The sequence below is a fragment of the Xyrauchen texanus genome, chromosome 23, assembly GCF_025860055.1.
Source record: "Xyrauchen texanus isolate HMW12.3.18 chromosome 23, RBS_HiC_50CHRs, whole genome shotgun sequence".
Classification (NCBI taxonomy): domain Eukaryota; kingdom Metazoa; phylum Chordata; class Actinopteri; order Cypriniformes; family Catostomidae; genus Xyrauchen; species Xyrauchen texanus.
In genome coordinates, this window is record NC_068298.1 from 30,632,743 (window position 1) to 30,650,462 (window position 17,720).

General features: G+C 36.4%; 1 protein-coding gene across 2 annotated transcripts in view; it reads right to left on the reverse strand.

Moving 5' to 3' along the window:
- The window catches only part of LOC127617061 (follistatin-related protein 5-like), a 244,191-nt gene that overhangs the window by 83,213 nt on the left and 143,258 nt on the right, over positions 1 to 17,720 (reverse strand). For both annotated transcript variants that reach the window (XM_052088936.1, XM_052088935.1), the window contains exons 5-6: positions 13,238 to 13,434; positions 9,565 to 9,685 (exon numbers count right to left, since the gene is read on the reverse strand). In XM_052088936.1, the coding sequence (XP_051944896.1) occupies positions 9,565 to 9,685; positions 13,238 to 13,434 (318 nt within the window). The remainder of the gene's footprint in view (positions 1 to 9,564; positions 9,686 to 13,237; positions 13,435 to 17,720) is intronic.

Sequence of the window (17,720 nt, forward strand, 5' to 3'; positions counted from 1 at the left end):
CATTGCCGCTATAGATCTAAAGGTGATCGTGCCTTTTCTGTGATAGGTCCTAATCTATGGAATTGTCTACCTTTCCATGTGAGGCCAGCTTCATTTCTAGCTATATTTAAATCTTCTTTAAAAATGGATTTGTATTGTGTAGCTTTTGAATATATCAGTACCTGATGCTGCATTTAAATGTTTTTATTTATTTAGTTTTATATTTAATTTTAAATCAATCTGTTTTTATATAACTCTGTCATTATTTATTTATTTGTTTGATCTGTAAAGCACTTTGGGGAGAAAAAATTTAAGAGGCCTTTCCCCATTTTTTGTGCAGTCGACTTGTCCCCTAGGTACGGGGGACTGTACGACACTCGTAGGTGCATTAGGGGAGGTTTCGTGATGGCCGGGTGCGCTAGCTACGAGCATGCAATAGCTTGCCCGTCTCATTTTAGGACATTTTAGGTGGTCCTCACTAGTAAAAAAGGTCATAAATCAGCAAAATCTCGTTTAGCTTTAAATCTACAGATGTGCACAGGTTTCTGTGAGGGTTAGGTTTAGGGATACTTTTACGGGATAGAATCTCTCTTTAGCCTGCTATGAAATCAGTGGAAGTCTATGAGATGTCCTAACTAATATATTGAAACACACCTGTGTGCGTGTGTGTGTGTGTGTGTGTGTGTTGCTGCATGTGTGTGCTTTTTGTATGTGTTTCAATTTCCACATATGTGAGTGTGGGTGAGACGAATACGAAGAGAGAGAGAGAGAGAGAGAGAGAGAGAGAGAGAGAGAGAGAGAGAATGGGAGAGAGAGGGAGCGCGAGGGTGCTTTTCAACCAAAATGTAAATAAATGTAGGATACTATAGACATTGTTTGTCATTCTTATTTGATGTACTTAACCAATGTCTTGGTTTTAATTTATTTTATTTAGCTGTGGTAGCTAGTACGGCTCTTTGAAATAACTTCAATAATTTGGCAACGTGATATAGAACCACTGATCTATATATATATATATATATATATATATATAGATCAGTGTATAGAACGTTATGTGGTCAAGACCAGGAACTACTTCACAGCCAAGCGTTTACTTTAAAATAATTGCACACCTTAGAACGTCCGTCAACCAATTCGAATCAAGCATTCAACAGACCTGTGGTATAAATGTATATATTTTGTCTTCATTATCTTTTATTAATATAACTATATAATAACTCACTCCACATCTGAAGTGACATCACTTCAAATTAATATCACTCTTACTTTTTAACCCTCCCCTCTAACCACCTGGCTCCATTCTGGTAAACAATGGCCACTATTCACAATCCAATCAGTTCCCAATGGATAAAATCGTTTTTTTTATTAGTTTTTTTAACTGAATTTATTGTTTCACTTAGAAATACATCAGACTATGGGATTAAAATGGGTTGTAAACAGTGTTTCACCATACTTTCAGAGCCTGTGTGATTTAAGCATGACAAGAACCACACCTGATGAAAAACATTAATTGTCACTGCACAGCTATGAATAAAATAAGCCACACTTTTAAGGCCAAATTTGTGTTCTAACCCCAAAAGAGAAACCAAGAAAGTCCCTTCAGGCAAATAGAAGGGACTGAATCAAAATAAACACATTTAGCATGTCTCAAAATCCTCTCATATGGCATTTGTAAATTGCTGCAATATGTAAAAGTCATAGACGATAGTGCACACTGAAAACTTTACAGAACAACCAGTAAATTGTACAGTTTAAAACTCTTGTGGTAGATAATGGTATATGTTATGGTGCAGTACCATCATTTACATTATTAAATGATAAACATAATATGTACACCTTCTGAAACTGTAAAAATCTGCTTTTCACTTTATAATGTATTTTTAATCACCATAGTAATTACAGAGGGGCACATGATGACATGAAATTCATCAATAGTGGCTCTTCCAGGAGCAAAAACCAATAACCCTGTACAGACAGTGTTCAGTGTCACTCACACAAACACTAAACACCATCAGGGTAACACAAATGATCCAATAAACATTCACTAAACTACATCAAATGTAACACAAAACTCCCCAAAATACATAACTGATTTTAAAAATAAGAAGAAACATAACAATTCCCATAAAATATAATGAAATGTAATGGCTCATGCAGGGATTAACACCCGATTACTGTTTTTAACCATCATTTTAACAATAATTTACCATAAAATGTACTTGTACTTTCTTGTTAAACATAATATACATTTTTACAGTTAATTATATGGGATTATTTTTACATCAATTTATTATAATTTTTATTAATAATTTATTATAACATTTTACAGTAAAACTACATGTATTGTCTTTTTAAATATATAAAAAAAAATTACTGTATATTTTACGGTAACTACTCGTTATCCAATTTGTGTTTTTTTTTTCCTGTAGAATTTTTTTACTTTTACCATTAAAATTACGGACGTATTTTCAGTGCATGGATAACCCAGAGAGCATCTTTCACTGATGTATTCAGATGAAATGTGATTAGATAAAAGACTGGGCTATAGACTGCTGAACCAATCATAACAACAGCACCAGAAATGTGTAGTGTTTTTCCATTTTTGTCATTGGCCATAAGCAACGACACTCTCAAGAAGCGGTTGATGCAATCCAGAGAGTCCGAAATGTTATGCAAGCGAGAATGGTAATAAGAGATATTTTTGTGCAATGTATAGGTTTTTATTGCCCATATAGAAGCCTGGTGCTGTCTCAGTGTGCAGTGACCATGTAGCTGCTGTTAATGTATCACAGGCTCCCTCTTATCAAATATCTCCCTCTCCCTCCACATCAGCTACCCACACCGTGGATGTTCGTGACGTTGTGGACCTGAATTATAAAGTAGAGGTCTGTGCAGGATGGATTTTTCAGACCCGCTCCAGAGAAATTCTGTCCCACTCTCGCAAAAAAAGATGTAATATTTTGTTCTACTCCCACCTGCAACTTTCAAATTTTGTCCCCCTCCCAACCACAAAAGCCCGCAGGTGGTGGTCTGTGCAAATTTTTCATTCTGACTCCTGTAAGATTCTGTTCCTTCTATCACAGGCTATTTCTATTTTGAAATAAAAAATAAAAAATAAAAAATGGTTAGAGAGAGAGAAAAAAACTATTTGTTAAAACTAACATTGCCAAATATCTGATTGACCTTTGGTTCCTTTCAAAGTTTTGTTTGTACCTTTCTTTAATAAATCGAACTAAGGGACTTGCTGCTGCATGGAGCACAAGGAAGAGTTTGTATGAATCAATCCTGCACCTGTAAACCGTAATTTTTTTTGTTGCTCTTGCACAATAGATGGATAACACGAATAACACTCTGCACCTTAAATACATTAAATAAATCTGTTTTATTTTTAAAATAGATTTATATTTATACTTTGCAGGAGTCATGCAGGTAATTTCTTTCTCCCGTTCCTGCGCACACATCATCCCGCCACACCTGAACTCAGCAATCAAAACTTGTCCCGCACTGTTGTGTGATGCATGCTTCTGTTTTCCCTGTTGTTAATTCAGTGTCAATGAGAGATTCTGTCTGTTTCCATGCATCTTAGATAACTTATACATCTTTTTACAGTGCTGTGTTAGTTTTTTTTTTTTTTTTTTGTCATTGCGTTTTAAACTACTCTATTTTTGCCATGAAAATAACCTTTGGCGCTTACAAGGCATTACTTTCCAACCATCCATCCATCCATCCATCCATCCATCCATCCATCCATCCATCCATCCATCCAAATTCTTGTGTTCCATAAATTACTTTTCACATAAAGTTTCACTGGTAAAAATACCTGTTTCAGTCAGAACTCAATTTAGCATTTTGCCTTTGTAAGGTAGTATCATTCCTTATTACATTTCTGTCAAACATAAATAATTGTCATCATTTAATATTATATAATTACTTCTTTATGGAGTTCCCATATGTGTGAAAGTTTAGGATCTTAAACTTATGTTATTGATCTCTCCATCTAATATATTTCCTTTTACTCCATCCTTATTTTCCTCCTTGATATTATTTCTCTTCACTCCATCCTTGCTTCGTGGGGACTCTAATGTGCCTTTGTCATTTGTTTTAAGAATGAAATGCTAATTTATCTAAAAGTGTATTGCGTTATTTCGTTTCTTAATAATGGAGGTTCTTCAATCTTATGCGCCAAGTCAAGTCAAATTTATTTGTATAGCACTTTTCACAACAGCCATTGTTTCAAAGCAGCTGTACATGAAATTATCCTATAAGAGATAATTAATTAATATGATGCTAATATTAGTTATGTTTAGAACTATTCATGGTAAACTAATTAAGTGCATATGATTATATAAAATGTTTATCAGTTTATTTATTTCAATATATTTTTAATATGGGGGAAAAGTGTATAATATAGTTATATTGGGTCATGTTATGCACCATGTTATGCCAATTAAAGACATTAAATTAGTAGTCTGAGTAACCCCTCCCCCTCCCAAATGCCCAAATATAATATCCCTCAGCCCACCCTAGCAAAGCTGTCAGAAGACAGGCCTGATGGTGGGTAATGGCAGCAGCTGTTTACCACTGTAGCTAGGTAGTCATTGTACACTTTTATTTATTTATTTTTATTTTTTGCTGTGTTTGCATTGCAAGCAGGGCTGGATTGGTAATCTGGCATACCTGCATTTTCCTGGTGGGCCGACAAACTTTGGGGCCATTCAGGGACGGACTGGCCATCGGGAGAACCGGGCCGGCCGTGAATGGGCCTAACGGGCCACGATAAGCTGAAATGAGTCGCCACATTATGCAGAATGGGGCACAAAACGGCGCCGCGATATGCCAAAGGGGGCAGTGATATGCAGAAAAGGACAAACCTCTTGGGCCAGTTTCTATGTAAAATCCTGGGCCAATTTCTCTTCCCAGTACACCCCTGATTGCAAGAGATGCATAGAATACGAGTTGCTCTCCGAAGACAATTTATTCAGATATAAGCAGTTAAGTGTGACTGGAAGCATGCAAAGATACAAATGAAATGAATTAAAAAGTGGTTTACTTTAATTATGTGAGTTAGGACGGACTGCATTCATACCTGAGTTCACATGATACAAACCCCCTGACCAGCTTGTCAAGTGGACTTGGGTGCAGTTCAATGGTGCACACCAAATTTCAGAAAACTACAAACCATAATTTACATATTGCACAACCAACATAAGATACCATACACAGTTCTTCTTTAGATCTTAATTATTATCATGCAAAACCTCTATATCTCACTAAAAAAGGAAACCAGAGACTCTCCTAACCAAAACTTGTCCGTTTCTTACTTTCATGGCCTGTCACCCTCTATCAGGACTGAGATCTATAGCCTACCCTTGTGACTGATGTATTCCCAGAACTGGAGAGTTTGAAAAAGTCAACGCTGACAAGCTCTTTTCACTCACATATCAGTAAATCCCATCAGACCACAGTCTGCCTACCCCCTAATACCAAAGTGTACAAACTCTGTCAGACCAGAGTATACAATCTGCATTAGATTGGAGTCCAGGCTACTATTACTATTAGACCAGAGTGTATTAGCCTCATCAGACTAGCTCACACACTGCAGCAGATATCTTAAGCTCTGGCTCACAGCATGAACATTAATGCTATTGGTACAACAGCCATGAACTGTTTATAAAGTAGTATTCAAGAAACTTTAATGAAACATTTGTTGAAAGTAGAAGGAGTTGACAATAGACAGTGTGGAGGAGTGCATCTCTCTTTGAAAGTGTCTGACAAAATGTCTTGTTATCCTTTTATTTTTGAATTTGAAAGAAAAACAAAAATAGCAATACCATTTTTTTTTTTATGTTTGCCTGTAGGGCTATTCCCGCCTACCCCAAACACCCGCTGTGATCACTAAAAGGGCAAGGGGGCAGACTGAGGCAGTGATATTCATTCCAAAACCTTCCTATCTGAAAAATCACTTTATGCTCAGAAACTCAGTGTGTAACAGAGGAATTCTCACAAAAGAGCTTCATGCATTATTGTCCCCTTTTTTTATGCCTTCTTGCGCCACATGTCTTGTGTTGCGTTTAAATGTGTCTGCCCTCCCTGAATGTCAGTGGAAATTGAGTCAAATTGAAATGTCAGAGGAAGATGAGACTGAAAAGGGAAATGAGAAAAAGTAGACATGCTGAATGTTTTGTAAATGGTGGGCATACTCTGATATTTTCCTCATTCAGTCAGTGAGCCTTACTTCTACTTAACCATCATTCAATATTTGTCCTTTCCTGTGAAATAAGGGGTGTCTTATCCATCCATAGGGAACTTTTATAACCAAGAACCCTTTCATCTATGTTCAGAACCCTAATTTATTCTCTATTGGGACAGAAGCTTTGCAAAATTTTTCTACAGTTTAACAAGGTTAGTAGCAGAAAAAATTCTATATTTATACAAAGTTTAGTTCCAGTCCTCAAATCTGATGGGACGAGACACAATCCATGGGTACTGATGTCTCAGAATGTCAGCACTCAGACACTTCACTTTTTGCATCTCTCTACTTTTGTTTGTAACGTTCTTAACTAAAGGTTAAGAGCAGCACAGATGTGTTAAAGAGCTACAATACAGTATGTGATTTTTCGTTTTTCCCACTGACGTTAAATCTTTTTTCCAGCAGGTGGCATCAAAAGAAAATTTGTATGTGTTATGAGCCAGTTAAGTTTGATTTGCATAGAGTCAGCGAATGTTAGTCAGCGACTGGTTTCTTTAAAATTGTCAGCATTGTCTCGCACTCCATAATCGCTCTGATTAAAGCAACCAAATTGGCCCGGATACTAGGGAGGGTAGAGTCAAATGGGGAAACCTCCTCGCTCTCGGTGGGGTGGGTGGTGAGTTGTGCGTGGATGCCGCAGTGGATGGCGTGAAGCATCCACACGTGCTATGTCTCCGCGCTCAACAAGCCACGTGATGAGGTGTGTGGGTTACATTACATCTAGTAAATACAGTTGAACTAACAGCTTCAGCATTAAGGCTTATCACAGCAGAGAGACTGGCTGAGTAATTGCACATGCTTACCTGATCCTAGTGTTCGTTTTGGGAAATGAAATCATTCAAGATGGCGGAGAAGAGCATGCACTGGCTACCACAAAATACTCAGGGTGAATTCACTGCTCAGGTGGTAATTTTAAACAGAGAAAATAGGATGTAACTGATCAAATGTCTATTATCTTAAGCAAGTTAAACAGCCATAGCTTGCGGTTCATCACTGCTCGTGAGTCAAGAGAGAAGTAGGTAAATGCACACACACACACACACACACACACACACACACACACACACACACACACACACACACTCACTCATGTTGTGTTTCCATGTTTTATGGGGACTTTCCATAGACATAATGGTTTTTATACTGTACAAACTTTATATTCTATCCCCTAAACCTAACCCTACCCCTAAACCTAACCCTCACAGAAAACTTTCTGCATTTTTACATTTTCAAAAAACATAATTTAGTATGATTTATAAGCTGTTTTCCTCATGGGGACCGACAAAATGTCCCCACAAGGTCAAAAATTTCGGGTTTTACTATTCTTATGGGGACATTTGGTCCCCACAAAGTGATAAATACACGCTCACACACACACACACACACACACACACACACACACACACACACACACACACACACACACACACACACACACTCTCTCTCAAATTCAAATTTTTATTTGAATAACAATAATCCCTGTATGGCTGCCACCCCTGGAGTTCACGAGTTCAAATCTTAGGGCATGCCGAGTGACTCCAGCCAGGTCTCCTAAGCAACCAAATTGGCCCGGTTACTAGGGAGGGTAGAGTCACATGGGGAAACCTCCTCGCTCTCGGTGGGGTGGGTGGTGAGTTGTGCGTGGATGCCGCAGTGGATGGCGTGAAGCATCCACACGTGCTATGTCTCCGCGCTCAACAAGCCACGTGATAAGATGTGTGGGTTGAAAGTCTCAGGCAACTGAGATTCGACCTCTGCCACCAGGATTGACGCGTGTTACTATGCCACCACGAGGACTTAGAATGCATTGGGAACTGGGCATTCCAAATTGGGGGAGAAAAATGGGAGAAAATAAATGCCTGAATGGCATGACATACATAGGATAAGTACATATTGCCAAAGCATAACAAGAAAATCATATAAATTAATACAGTAAAATGGCCATGAACATTAAGACTAAAAAAAATACTAGACAAGAAACAACTAAGGATACAAAGACATGTAATTGTGCTTGACATATACAGTAAAATGATAACAGTAGCTAAACTAAACTGATGAAACAGGTGCTGCATGTGTGTTCACCCCAAAATTTTGTTGCAATGGTGTAGTGTGTAAAGATAGATTGGATGTTCGATTCCCCACATTTTCTAATTTTTTCAGTATCCACTGTTAATATTTCCATTAATACTACCTAGAATAATAAAAACAATTGAATAGAAATGTTGATTTCCTCACAATAAGTTTTTTTGGTAGGAGCTATAATTTTAACACAATTAACAATGGTGACAGTAAATTGACACAAAATAGCATGATGATACTATGGTTAATGTAGTAAAACCTTGGTTAATTTGTGGTTTATTTTAAGGTTAGGGTTATGATTAGGGGTAGGGGTTGGTGTAGGGTGTCTGTGGGACTCTAAGCTGTGTGTTAGTATTTAATGAGGAGTGCAAATAGTATCTATCAAAAAAGAAGATGCTTTTTGCTGCTATTTACACATCGCTGTTTGCACTTCGTACTGCCTGTTCATGTTAAAGGCATTTATGAATATCATTATTATTTAATTATTTAAAAGTCATTAAAAGAACTTAGTTTTCAGGCTGACACAAATGCTCTGTAACAACTTTTGCTTGCGTCTTGAGCTGTGAAGTTAATTAGTGTGCCTCAGCCTCTCTTCAGCAAATAAGTTAATGAGGAAAACTGTACTCAGGCCGTCACTGTCCAGTGATTTACTGAAAAATATCAGTATACACTTCAATTAGAGCTTAATTAGAATCCATTCACCTTTATGGTACCCGCAAGATCTGACTCTAACAGTAAGTTGTCAGAGTCACGGTCCATTTCACTAGGTGCTGACCTTGTGGAATGGACTCATGTAGAAATGTAGCTTTATTACATGACATGCCACTAGTACAGACCTACCATAACATGTTTAAAGGGTAATGTTGGGAAATGAGAAATCTTATTCAGTACTAGTTCCCTTTAAAAGAAAATTAAAATAATTATATTGTAACTAAATTACTTTAATGATATCCACTCACTTACCCATATCAGTGAGTGGAATTGGAATCAGAACATGAATCAGTAAGTTCTTTATGATTTCCATCATTAACAGAAAAAATATTTTTTATCTATTTTGAATCAAAAATCTAGTTTGGCCACTTAGAATAAACAAGAGACATTTGCTCAAAATATTTCACAACAAGTGAAATATGTTAAGTTTCTTAAAATAAATACAAGAATTATCATGTATATGACATTTTTATAATTTTTTGGCCCCTTTTTTGGCTTTGTATGTTTCCATGTCAAACATCTCTCCATCAAAACCCAACACTCACCAAAAGCTGCGTAGAACTCGTCTTTAGTTAGGTGTTCATCATTGTTGACATCGTTGTATTTGAACAGGTCAAACAAATTGCACTGTGATGCTGTCCTACTCAAACCTTCCTGCTTGCTGACCTGCAGAACAACAACATATTCAAAGCAGAATATAAGACAATTCACAATAAAAAAAGTAAGTCAGACCGAAGGTTTCCCCGGCCTCAATCGGACATTTGGGGTATGTGACGAGGAGGAGGGCATGGCTGGGTTGATACCATTCACATCTGGTGCTGAGTTGCACAATCAGTGGGAGAGAGGAGCCGGGGATGCCAGAGAGAGAGAGAGAGAGAGAGATGCACGCAGCATTGTTTTATGTGTGTGCTTTTGTTATGTTTCAGTTCAGTGTTTTATGTTGAAATAAAGTATTTTTGATTGTTAATCTGCTTCCTGCTTCCTTCTTTCCTGATGATTGAGAGGCTTGTCTGCCACATTAATATTACTGTGTCCATGAATAGTTGTGGATATTAAAGCTGAGGTGTGTCAATTCTGTGCCACTAGTGTCACCAAATGGAATTGCAAATATAATCACAGTTTTCAAACAGTTTCCATAAAACTATTGTTCTAGTGTACAATTATGAATAATTAAATATATGATTACTATTTTCATCATACATTTTGATTCCTGTCTACTGGCAAGCATCCAGAGCCAAGCAATATTTTCATAATATTCTAATGCTGGAAGACATGAGGAATTACTTTACCTGTTCAAGAATACATGAATCCATGTCAAAAATACCTGATGATTATTATAGTTTGTGAAACAAAGCAAGAGGGATCAGTGATAATGAATGTTAAAGGTTATATTCACTGTGGATTACACTTAAGGTTTAGAAAATTCTATTAGAAAATGAAATTTAAAGAATAAAAATGAATTTGGTGTTTGGTGGGCAACGTATCAAAACTTATATAAAAATAAATTATATAGATCTGTCAATGGTGCTGATCTTGTGTTCTTTGTCCTTGGTCCTGAACTTATAGAACTTAAAAATCTCCAGAAAGCTTTGGCATTCCTAGAGCAAAGATTGACCTGAACTGACTTATTTTACATCTAAAACCAGACCTGCATGTTCAGATTGAATTCTGTACTTTTATTATATGTTGCTAGCTCTAATCCTCTTACAGAGACCTGATACCAGCTCAGACACGCACATTGCCAACCTTCAGTTTGACCTTTTTTGTTATTCAGTGCTGCATTACCATTTACTTTGAGAAGTTTGGAAAAAAAGAAACACACAAAAAAGCAAACTTTCAGACACTGAAGTATAACATTTTGTGTTAAAAGGATAGTTCACCATAAATGAAAATTCACCATTTAAAAAAAACACCATTTACTCACCAACTTTTTTTCTTCTATGGAACACAAAACGTTAGACAGAATGATTGCCTCAGTCACCATTCACTTTCCTTGAATCTTTATTCCCCATACAAGTAATTCTGTCGAACATCTTTAGTGTTGAATTTTCCTTTAGTGGTTAAATAACCCCCTATTGTACGCCTTCAGAACACTTGGAATATGATGCATGAGACACATTAACTATTTTTTAGATAATTTTGCATTCTTTTTGAAGCTTTTAAATCACTAAATCACACTTGAAAAGACAGACAGGGTTCTTGAGGGGGGGGTCAGGCTTCTGTCTGGAGGGGCCGTGCCCCATTGCCACGCCCCCACCACGGGCGATATAACACCCCCAAAATCCCACTCAAATCATCGGATATCCACCTATCTTTCTTCATATTTTGCTTAGGACCACCTAAAATAAGTGATGATACATACAGTATGTCCACCAGAACAACGAGTAGGCTTTTGACCGCATCACTGTTGAGTGAATTTAATTTAAAAAAGTGTTCAGAGATTCTCTCTAAATGTGCATGGAGCTGTGGGAGGCAGGAACGCAACTGATGGCATGGGCAAGACAGATAGTTAATCTAAGCTGATCCACCAATCAGAACGTTTATTTCAGAAGTTATTGGGTATTGGCTAACCAATTATATTTTCCATTTCAGTAAGGGGTGGGACATTTCCAGCTTCTAATGCTGATGCACAAGCATCCCTGGAGTAAACATAATTTGCGGAGTAAATTTATTTCCCTGCTAAACATATATATATATATATATATATATATATATACACACACACACACATTTAAATATAACTTATGCAATTACACTTTGAGAAAATATTGCATACTATTGCACCCATGCTAGTTTTTGATGCTCTTTGCAGATGCTGTACAACTGTGTCCCTTAATTATATAATGAGTAAAATTTGTCTTTTTATTTTTGCCTTTTACTGCTGTCAGTGGTGCCTTTTTCTCTTGATATTGAATCATTCCAATTTATTTTTCAAAGTAGGAAAACAATTCCACTATACACTTAAAATCACATTATAGTACAAAAATAAAACAAATAACCATTACTTGTAGGCCATATACTGTATGGGAATACAAGATAACATGTTAATTTGAACATTATACTAAACCCATATAAGCTATACAATGCTTAAAATTTTATTGTGTTTTATAAGCTCATGAGGGACTATAATTACAACAATATTGTTTTTATTTATTTATGATTAATTTATCTTACATATGTAATGTATATAAATGAAAATATATGAATTTTATAGACTGGATAAAGTCTCCTCTTCAGACACTACTTTACCACTGCATGTGGGTGAGTAAATTAGGAAAATAAATTTTTTAAAGCTGTATATCTTTCTTGTGTTTAATTTATTTCCGTTTCATACATGGCTGGCATACACCGACAAGGAAAAAACAAATCAATTAAATATATAATACATTTTTATAAAAATAAACGTCCTCTTTTAATAAATCCATTACATTTATTAATGTAGATAATATCAAGTGTACCATAAGACCTTCTAGAGTAGAATAATGATGTAGTTTAATTGCATTGTTAGAGCTGAATTTTTAAGTTTTGCTGCAAGGCATTTCATTATACGTTTCCTTTCTTCTATCACCGTTCAACCTGCACTAGCTTCATGTCAAAATGCCAAACTTCTTCATTCAGAGTTGGTCCAAGGTTTTCATTTTTACATTGTCTTCGATCTGCCATGCATGAAAAGTGATCTATTCTCCTTCCACTGAGAATGAAGAAATTACAAGAAAATATTGCACAATGAAACTTATATGGCTCAGTCCTGTAACCGAGAGCAAAAGTTTGTTCTAAGTTTTCTTTCTTGAGAAATATTAATAAATTCATATTTTGCTCAATTTGCTGCACACCTATATCCATGGACAGGTGTAATCTTTCAGCTGCAGAACAAGATAAAGCATAGCTGACCTGGGATCAGTGTATGGATGAGTTATTCAAAAAGAGACAAGCTCGAATGCTCATTTGCCCACTGTGTTTTCACTGCAGTGTTGTAAGTTTTAATATGATTTTAAATTAAAGTTGATTTTCCCTTTAGAGCTTTTATCAACAAATCCAAGAATATATGAGTTGCTTTTTTGTCTTGTGTTTTGAAAATGGTCAGCAAGTTAAAAGGTACATGACAGATGCAACACTAAAAAGATCAAAAGACTTAATTGACAATTAGAACATTAAAGGGGGTGAAAAATAAGAAAGAGTGAAGGATTTATAATGTGTCAGAGTGCAGATTTCTCTTACCTGTGAGAGCTCACTGCTGTCAACTCTTCCATTGACGTCTGCATCAAATCGCTTGAACATCATATCTACCAAACGCTTCCTTGTGGCCATATCTTTCTCATGGCTGCCATGGTTACTGGGGGTCAAGTACCTCTGAGCGTGTAAGTCCATCATCTTGGTCTTCAGTTTTTTATAATCTCCCAGACGACAGTTATCATCTGTTAAGAGTTGATAAGAAACATTGGTCAGACCAGTGTATGTGGAAAATATCGACCCTGCTCTTCTGTAACATTACTAATTCACTAATCTAATTTACAAGTGGTCATGTGAGGAAATCTAACAGGTCTGCCATGTAAAAAAAAAAATCAAAAACAATCAAATTCGCTGTTAATGCTTTTAGATATTAATAGAAAATCTCTAAGCCAGTGCAGTTGTGCTTTAAAAACATTATTGAACTATTTTCAGGTTGCTTTGCGATCCATCATACAGTATGCCTACTTGCACTTTGTGTCGGAAAGAAAAATTGTGCTTCAAAACTTTCTCACGATAATTGGATAGGACATAGTGCACGGCCTAGTGTGCTCACGAATATAGGACCCTAATAGTGAATTTCCTCTCCTTAAAGGAGCGCAAGTAAGAATTTACATTTAAAACTTTAAAAACAGAAATGAATAGTTTGAAGATTGGGACTTTTATTTTGTACTCTCATGTTGAAATCTCATGAACACCAGGAAAATACAAAAAAACGTTCTTTATCTATATAACCCATAAATAAATATAAATATATATTTTACTGCTGATATAATTTAAAATGTTCACAAACGTCTCTTTTAAATAAAAATAATGTTAGCGTCTACTTTCATTTGGCGGTAATCGCATGATCTAAATTGTGTCAGGCAAATTTTTCAAATGTATCGCAATTAAAAATGAGCCTAATTTACATAAAAAGGAGGTGTGTTTGTGCAGAAAGGAATGAGAATAACTTAATTTAAATACTCAAGACACAGCGTGATTTCAGAGCTGATTGCGCCTACTAAAATACTGTAGATTGCGGTGGTTAGTGAATGAGACACAGGTTTTTGCGCTGAAATACCACACGCAAAAGTGATGCAACTGTTTAGTGAATCTGCCCCTTTGAGTTTTTAATTATTTTACAGCCTCTTCTTGATTGGAGTAAACTAAGCTGAATTATTTTGGCTATCACAGAATGACAAAAACCCTACCGTGGTCATCATGCTGCTAATGGTTTGAAGGACAGATTTTGTGTATAATTCAAGCAATCATGTCAGAATGGGCCCTGCAAACATGTGAAAGACATGAAACCTTTGTTGGAGAGCCTTGTCACAACATGTTTGACAATATTTTGAATTATTTTTTTCTTATATATAGCTCAGGTGGTAGAGTGTGGCTTGTGAGAATACTGATGTTGTTTTTAGAGCAAGTGATGAAAAATGAAAGGTAGCAGCATAAATGAAAGAAAGTGAGAGAAGGAAGGAGGTGATAGCTGGTTTCTAAAGACTGTCAGACTAGTTACACTGACAGACGTCAAGGCAGTCACACAGCTCATCTCCACATGACAGTATCACCCAGTGTGTGTGTGTGTTAGGCAGCCACAGCATGCCACACATCACAAAATGGCCTCTCCTTTGACAAGCCACAGTGGCAGGGAAGCTTCCTTTCTTAGAAATGGCAGAATGAATAAAAGATAAATGGCTGTCTACAGTCTACCTTGCCCAAAGGAGATGAAGGTCAGTGTCATCAAACCTGTGTTGGCTTCTGCATGTGTGTGTGTCTGTGTGTGTGTGTTTGTGTGTGTGTGTGTGTGTGTGTGTCTGTGTGTTTGTGTGTGTGTGTGTGTGTGTGTGTGTGTGTGTGTGTGTGTGTGTGTGTGTGTGTGTGTGTGTGTGTGTGTGTGTGTGTGTTTTCATTTCCAGCACATTAACATTCACATTTTTTGCCATGGTGGAAAACTGCAAAATGGCCTTTTCCAAATCTGCTGTCATTCAAACCGCTCACGTTTGTAAAACAGCAGAAAGAACTAGGGATCTGCTATACCAGAATTGCAGATGTGTAACTGGAGGCATATTCATATTGCATTATCCACCTGTGACTTAATGGGTTACAGTCCTAAGCAATGTTCCTTAAAAAAATAAAAATAAAAATAGAGGTTTCTTGAATCAGAGCTAGCCACATATTGCATATTGATTTTCTGTATGAAACAAAAGCGGTGATAAATCTTTTGTTACTTCGCCTTGGATGGATGGATGGATGGATGGATGGATGGCATGATCAACACTGCATGACACTGGTACATTTAGTCTTTCTGCTCAGCTGGCCAAAGATCCTATACAATAGAAATAGATTTTGCTGAACAAGAACAAAACATTGGTTCAACGTGATCTCAAACTGCATTCAGAGCTCTTCAAAGTTCTCCCACACAGTAGCACATTTACGATGATCTACAATGACCTTCCTGTCTTTATTTGTTCAACCTTCATCCCTCAAAGGGTTTTTTATGGGCCAAGGCTATCAAATATATATTCATCCTCTAATATAAAACACAATATAGACCCCAGTGCAACAGAAGGTCACTGATAATGGACCCATCATGGGAAAGTGTGCTAGGCCCGCTGGTAATAGCATTCAGACCATGCCTAACAAGAACCCTGATTCACCCTCATGGGTGTTTCTGCATAACTGAAAGCTTAACAGCATCTCTAATGAAGGACACGTGTAGCTGATAGTCGTGACCCGTGTCACAGCAGCGAGAGCTGTGCCATGGCTGGTTGCTCATCCTGAATGGGAATTCTGGTCATCACATTCCTTAGCAAAAGTCAGGACCTGAGACAAACATGTTTGCGTTGGGCAATTCAAGGCACATATTCAGAGATAAGTGTTGTACTGGGTGTACCAGACTGTTCCAGGCTGGCAGTTGTTAATTATTTCAGTTTGGTAGAATATTTCAAAGGATTAGGGTCTAAGAAATTAGATCATACATGCAGATATATGCGTACATATCGACAATACCAAATCATTTTCAAAACATTAGATTCTGTTAATGGTACTTGAATGTGCAACTGATGCGTATGGATCATCATACCAAAATACTCAGTCACGGTCTTTCCAACATTACTTTTATCGACTTAATCTACAGTGCCACAGCAAAAGCAATGATGACCTTATTGTCTAAACACGATTTATATTATTAGAAAGAAAATGAATAGGCAACAATTTGTATTACCTTGTCCTCGCTGCTTGTACGCAACACAAAACATGTAACATGACCATCTTAGTCTATTTCTGTACAAATTACTTGCATGAGCCAGTTATTATTTATTTGTTTATTAAGTTCATCAAAATTATAAATCAGTTTTATCTGACTCACTTCAAAATTATTTCATTATTTGGCAATAGGCTGCTTGTTTGTTTGTTTGTTTGTTTGTTTTATTTTTTTGAAAGGGGACAGTGTACATTAATCAACATTGAAACAATGTAAATGTACCCGAGTTAGCTCAGAAGTGCTAATTTTCATCGGTAGTCCCCCAGCCAGATGTAAAAAAGGCAACCTTAAAAATAACCACAGGTATAAAATCACAAAAATACAATTACATACAACACATTATGGTTAAAAAATACAATTCATATTAAAATAAATAAATACACAATGTTTAAGTGTACACAGAAAGCATTAGTGACTACAAGATTGGCTCTCAACCAGCCATTTGTTTGCATTCTTTTGAATGAAAAGAATGACAAGGACTCTCTGATGTTTTCAGGCACTGTGTTCCATTGCTGTGCTGCTCTTACGGAGAAAACAGACTGACCAAAAGCTGTTTTTCTCCGGGGATAATGCAGTCTTCCCTCACTGCCCCTCTGGTTACCCTAATCTCACTAGATCTAAGATGTATAAAGTCACATAGTGGAGGAGGTGCTAGACCATGTTTGATTTTGTAAATTAAACAGATGTTTTTGTATTTAATTAGATTATCCCAAGTAAGTAACTGATATTTCCTCAGAATACTACAGTGGTGATAGTGGTATGGTTTTTTATCCAGTATTTTTAATGATTGTTTGTATAATGTTTTTAATGGTTTTACTGTTGTCGAGTGAGTATTGGACCAGCTTATTAAACAATATGTTATATGGGATATAATCAGAGAAAAGAAATATAATTTAGCAGCTTCTGTTGAAAGAAAGTCTCTAATGAATCTGAAGTTCACTAGACTGAACTTAATCCTATTACTAACTTTTTTTATGTGAGTTTTGAAGTTTAGGTTAGAGTCTATATATAGTCCTAAATATTTATATTCTGTGACGACCTGTAATCTTTCTCCAGATAGTACAATTTCAGGTTTTATATTTATATTATTTTTTGAAAAGAACATAGCTACTGTTTTGGATATATTCAACTGCAGACAAAATTGCTCTAACCAGGTTGAGATCAGTGACATGGCCTCTGTAAGTTTTGAGGCAACTTCCTCTGTGGATTTTCCATAGGCCAAAA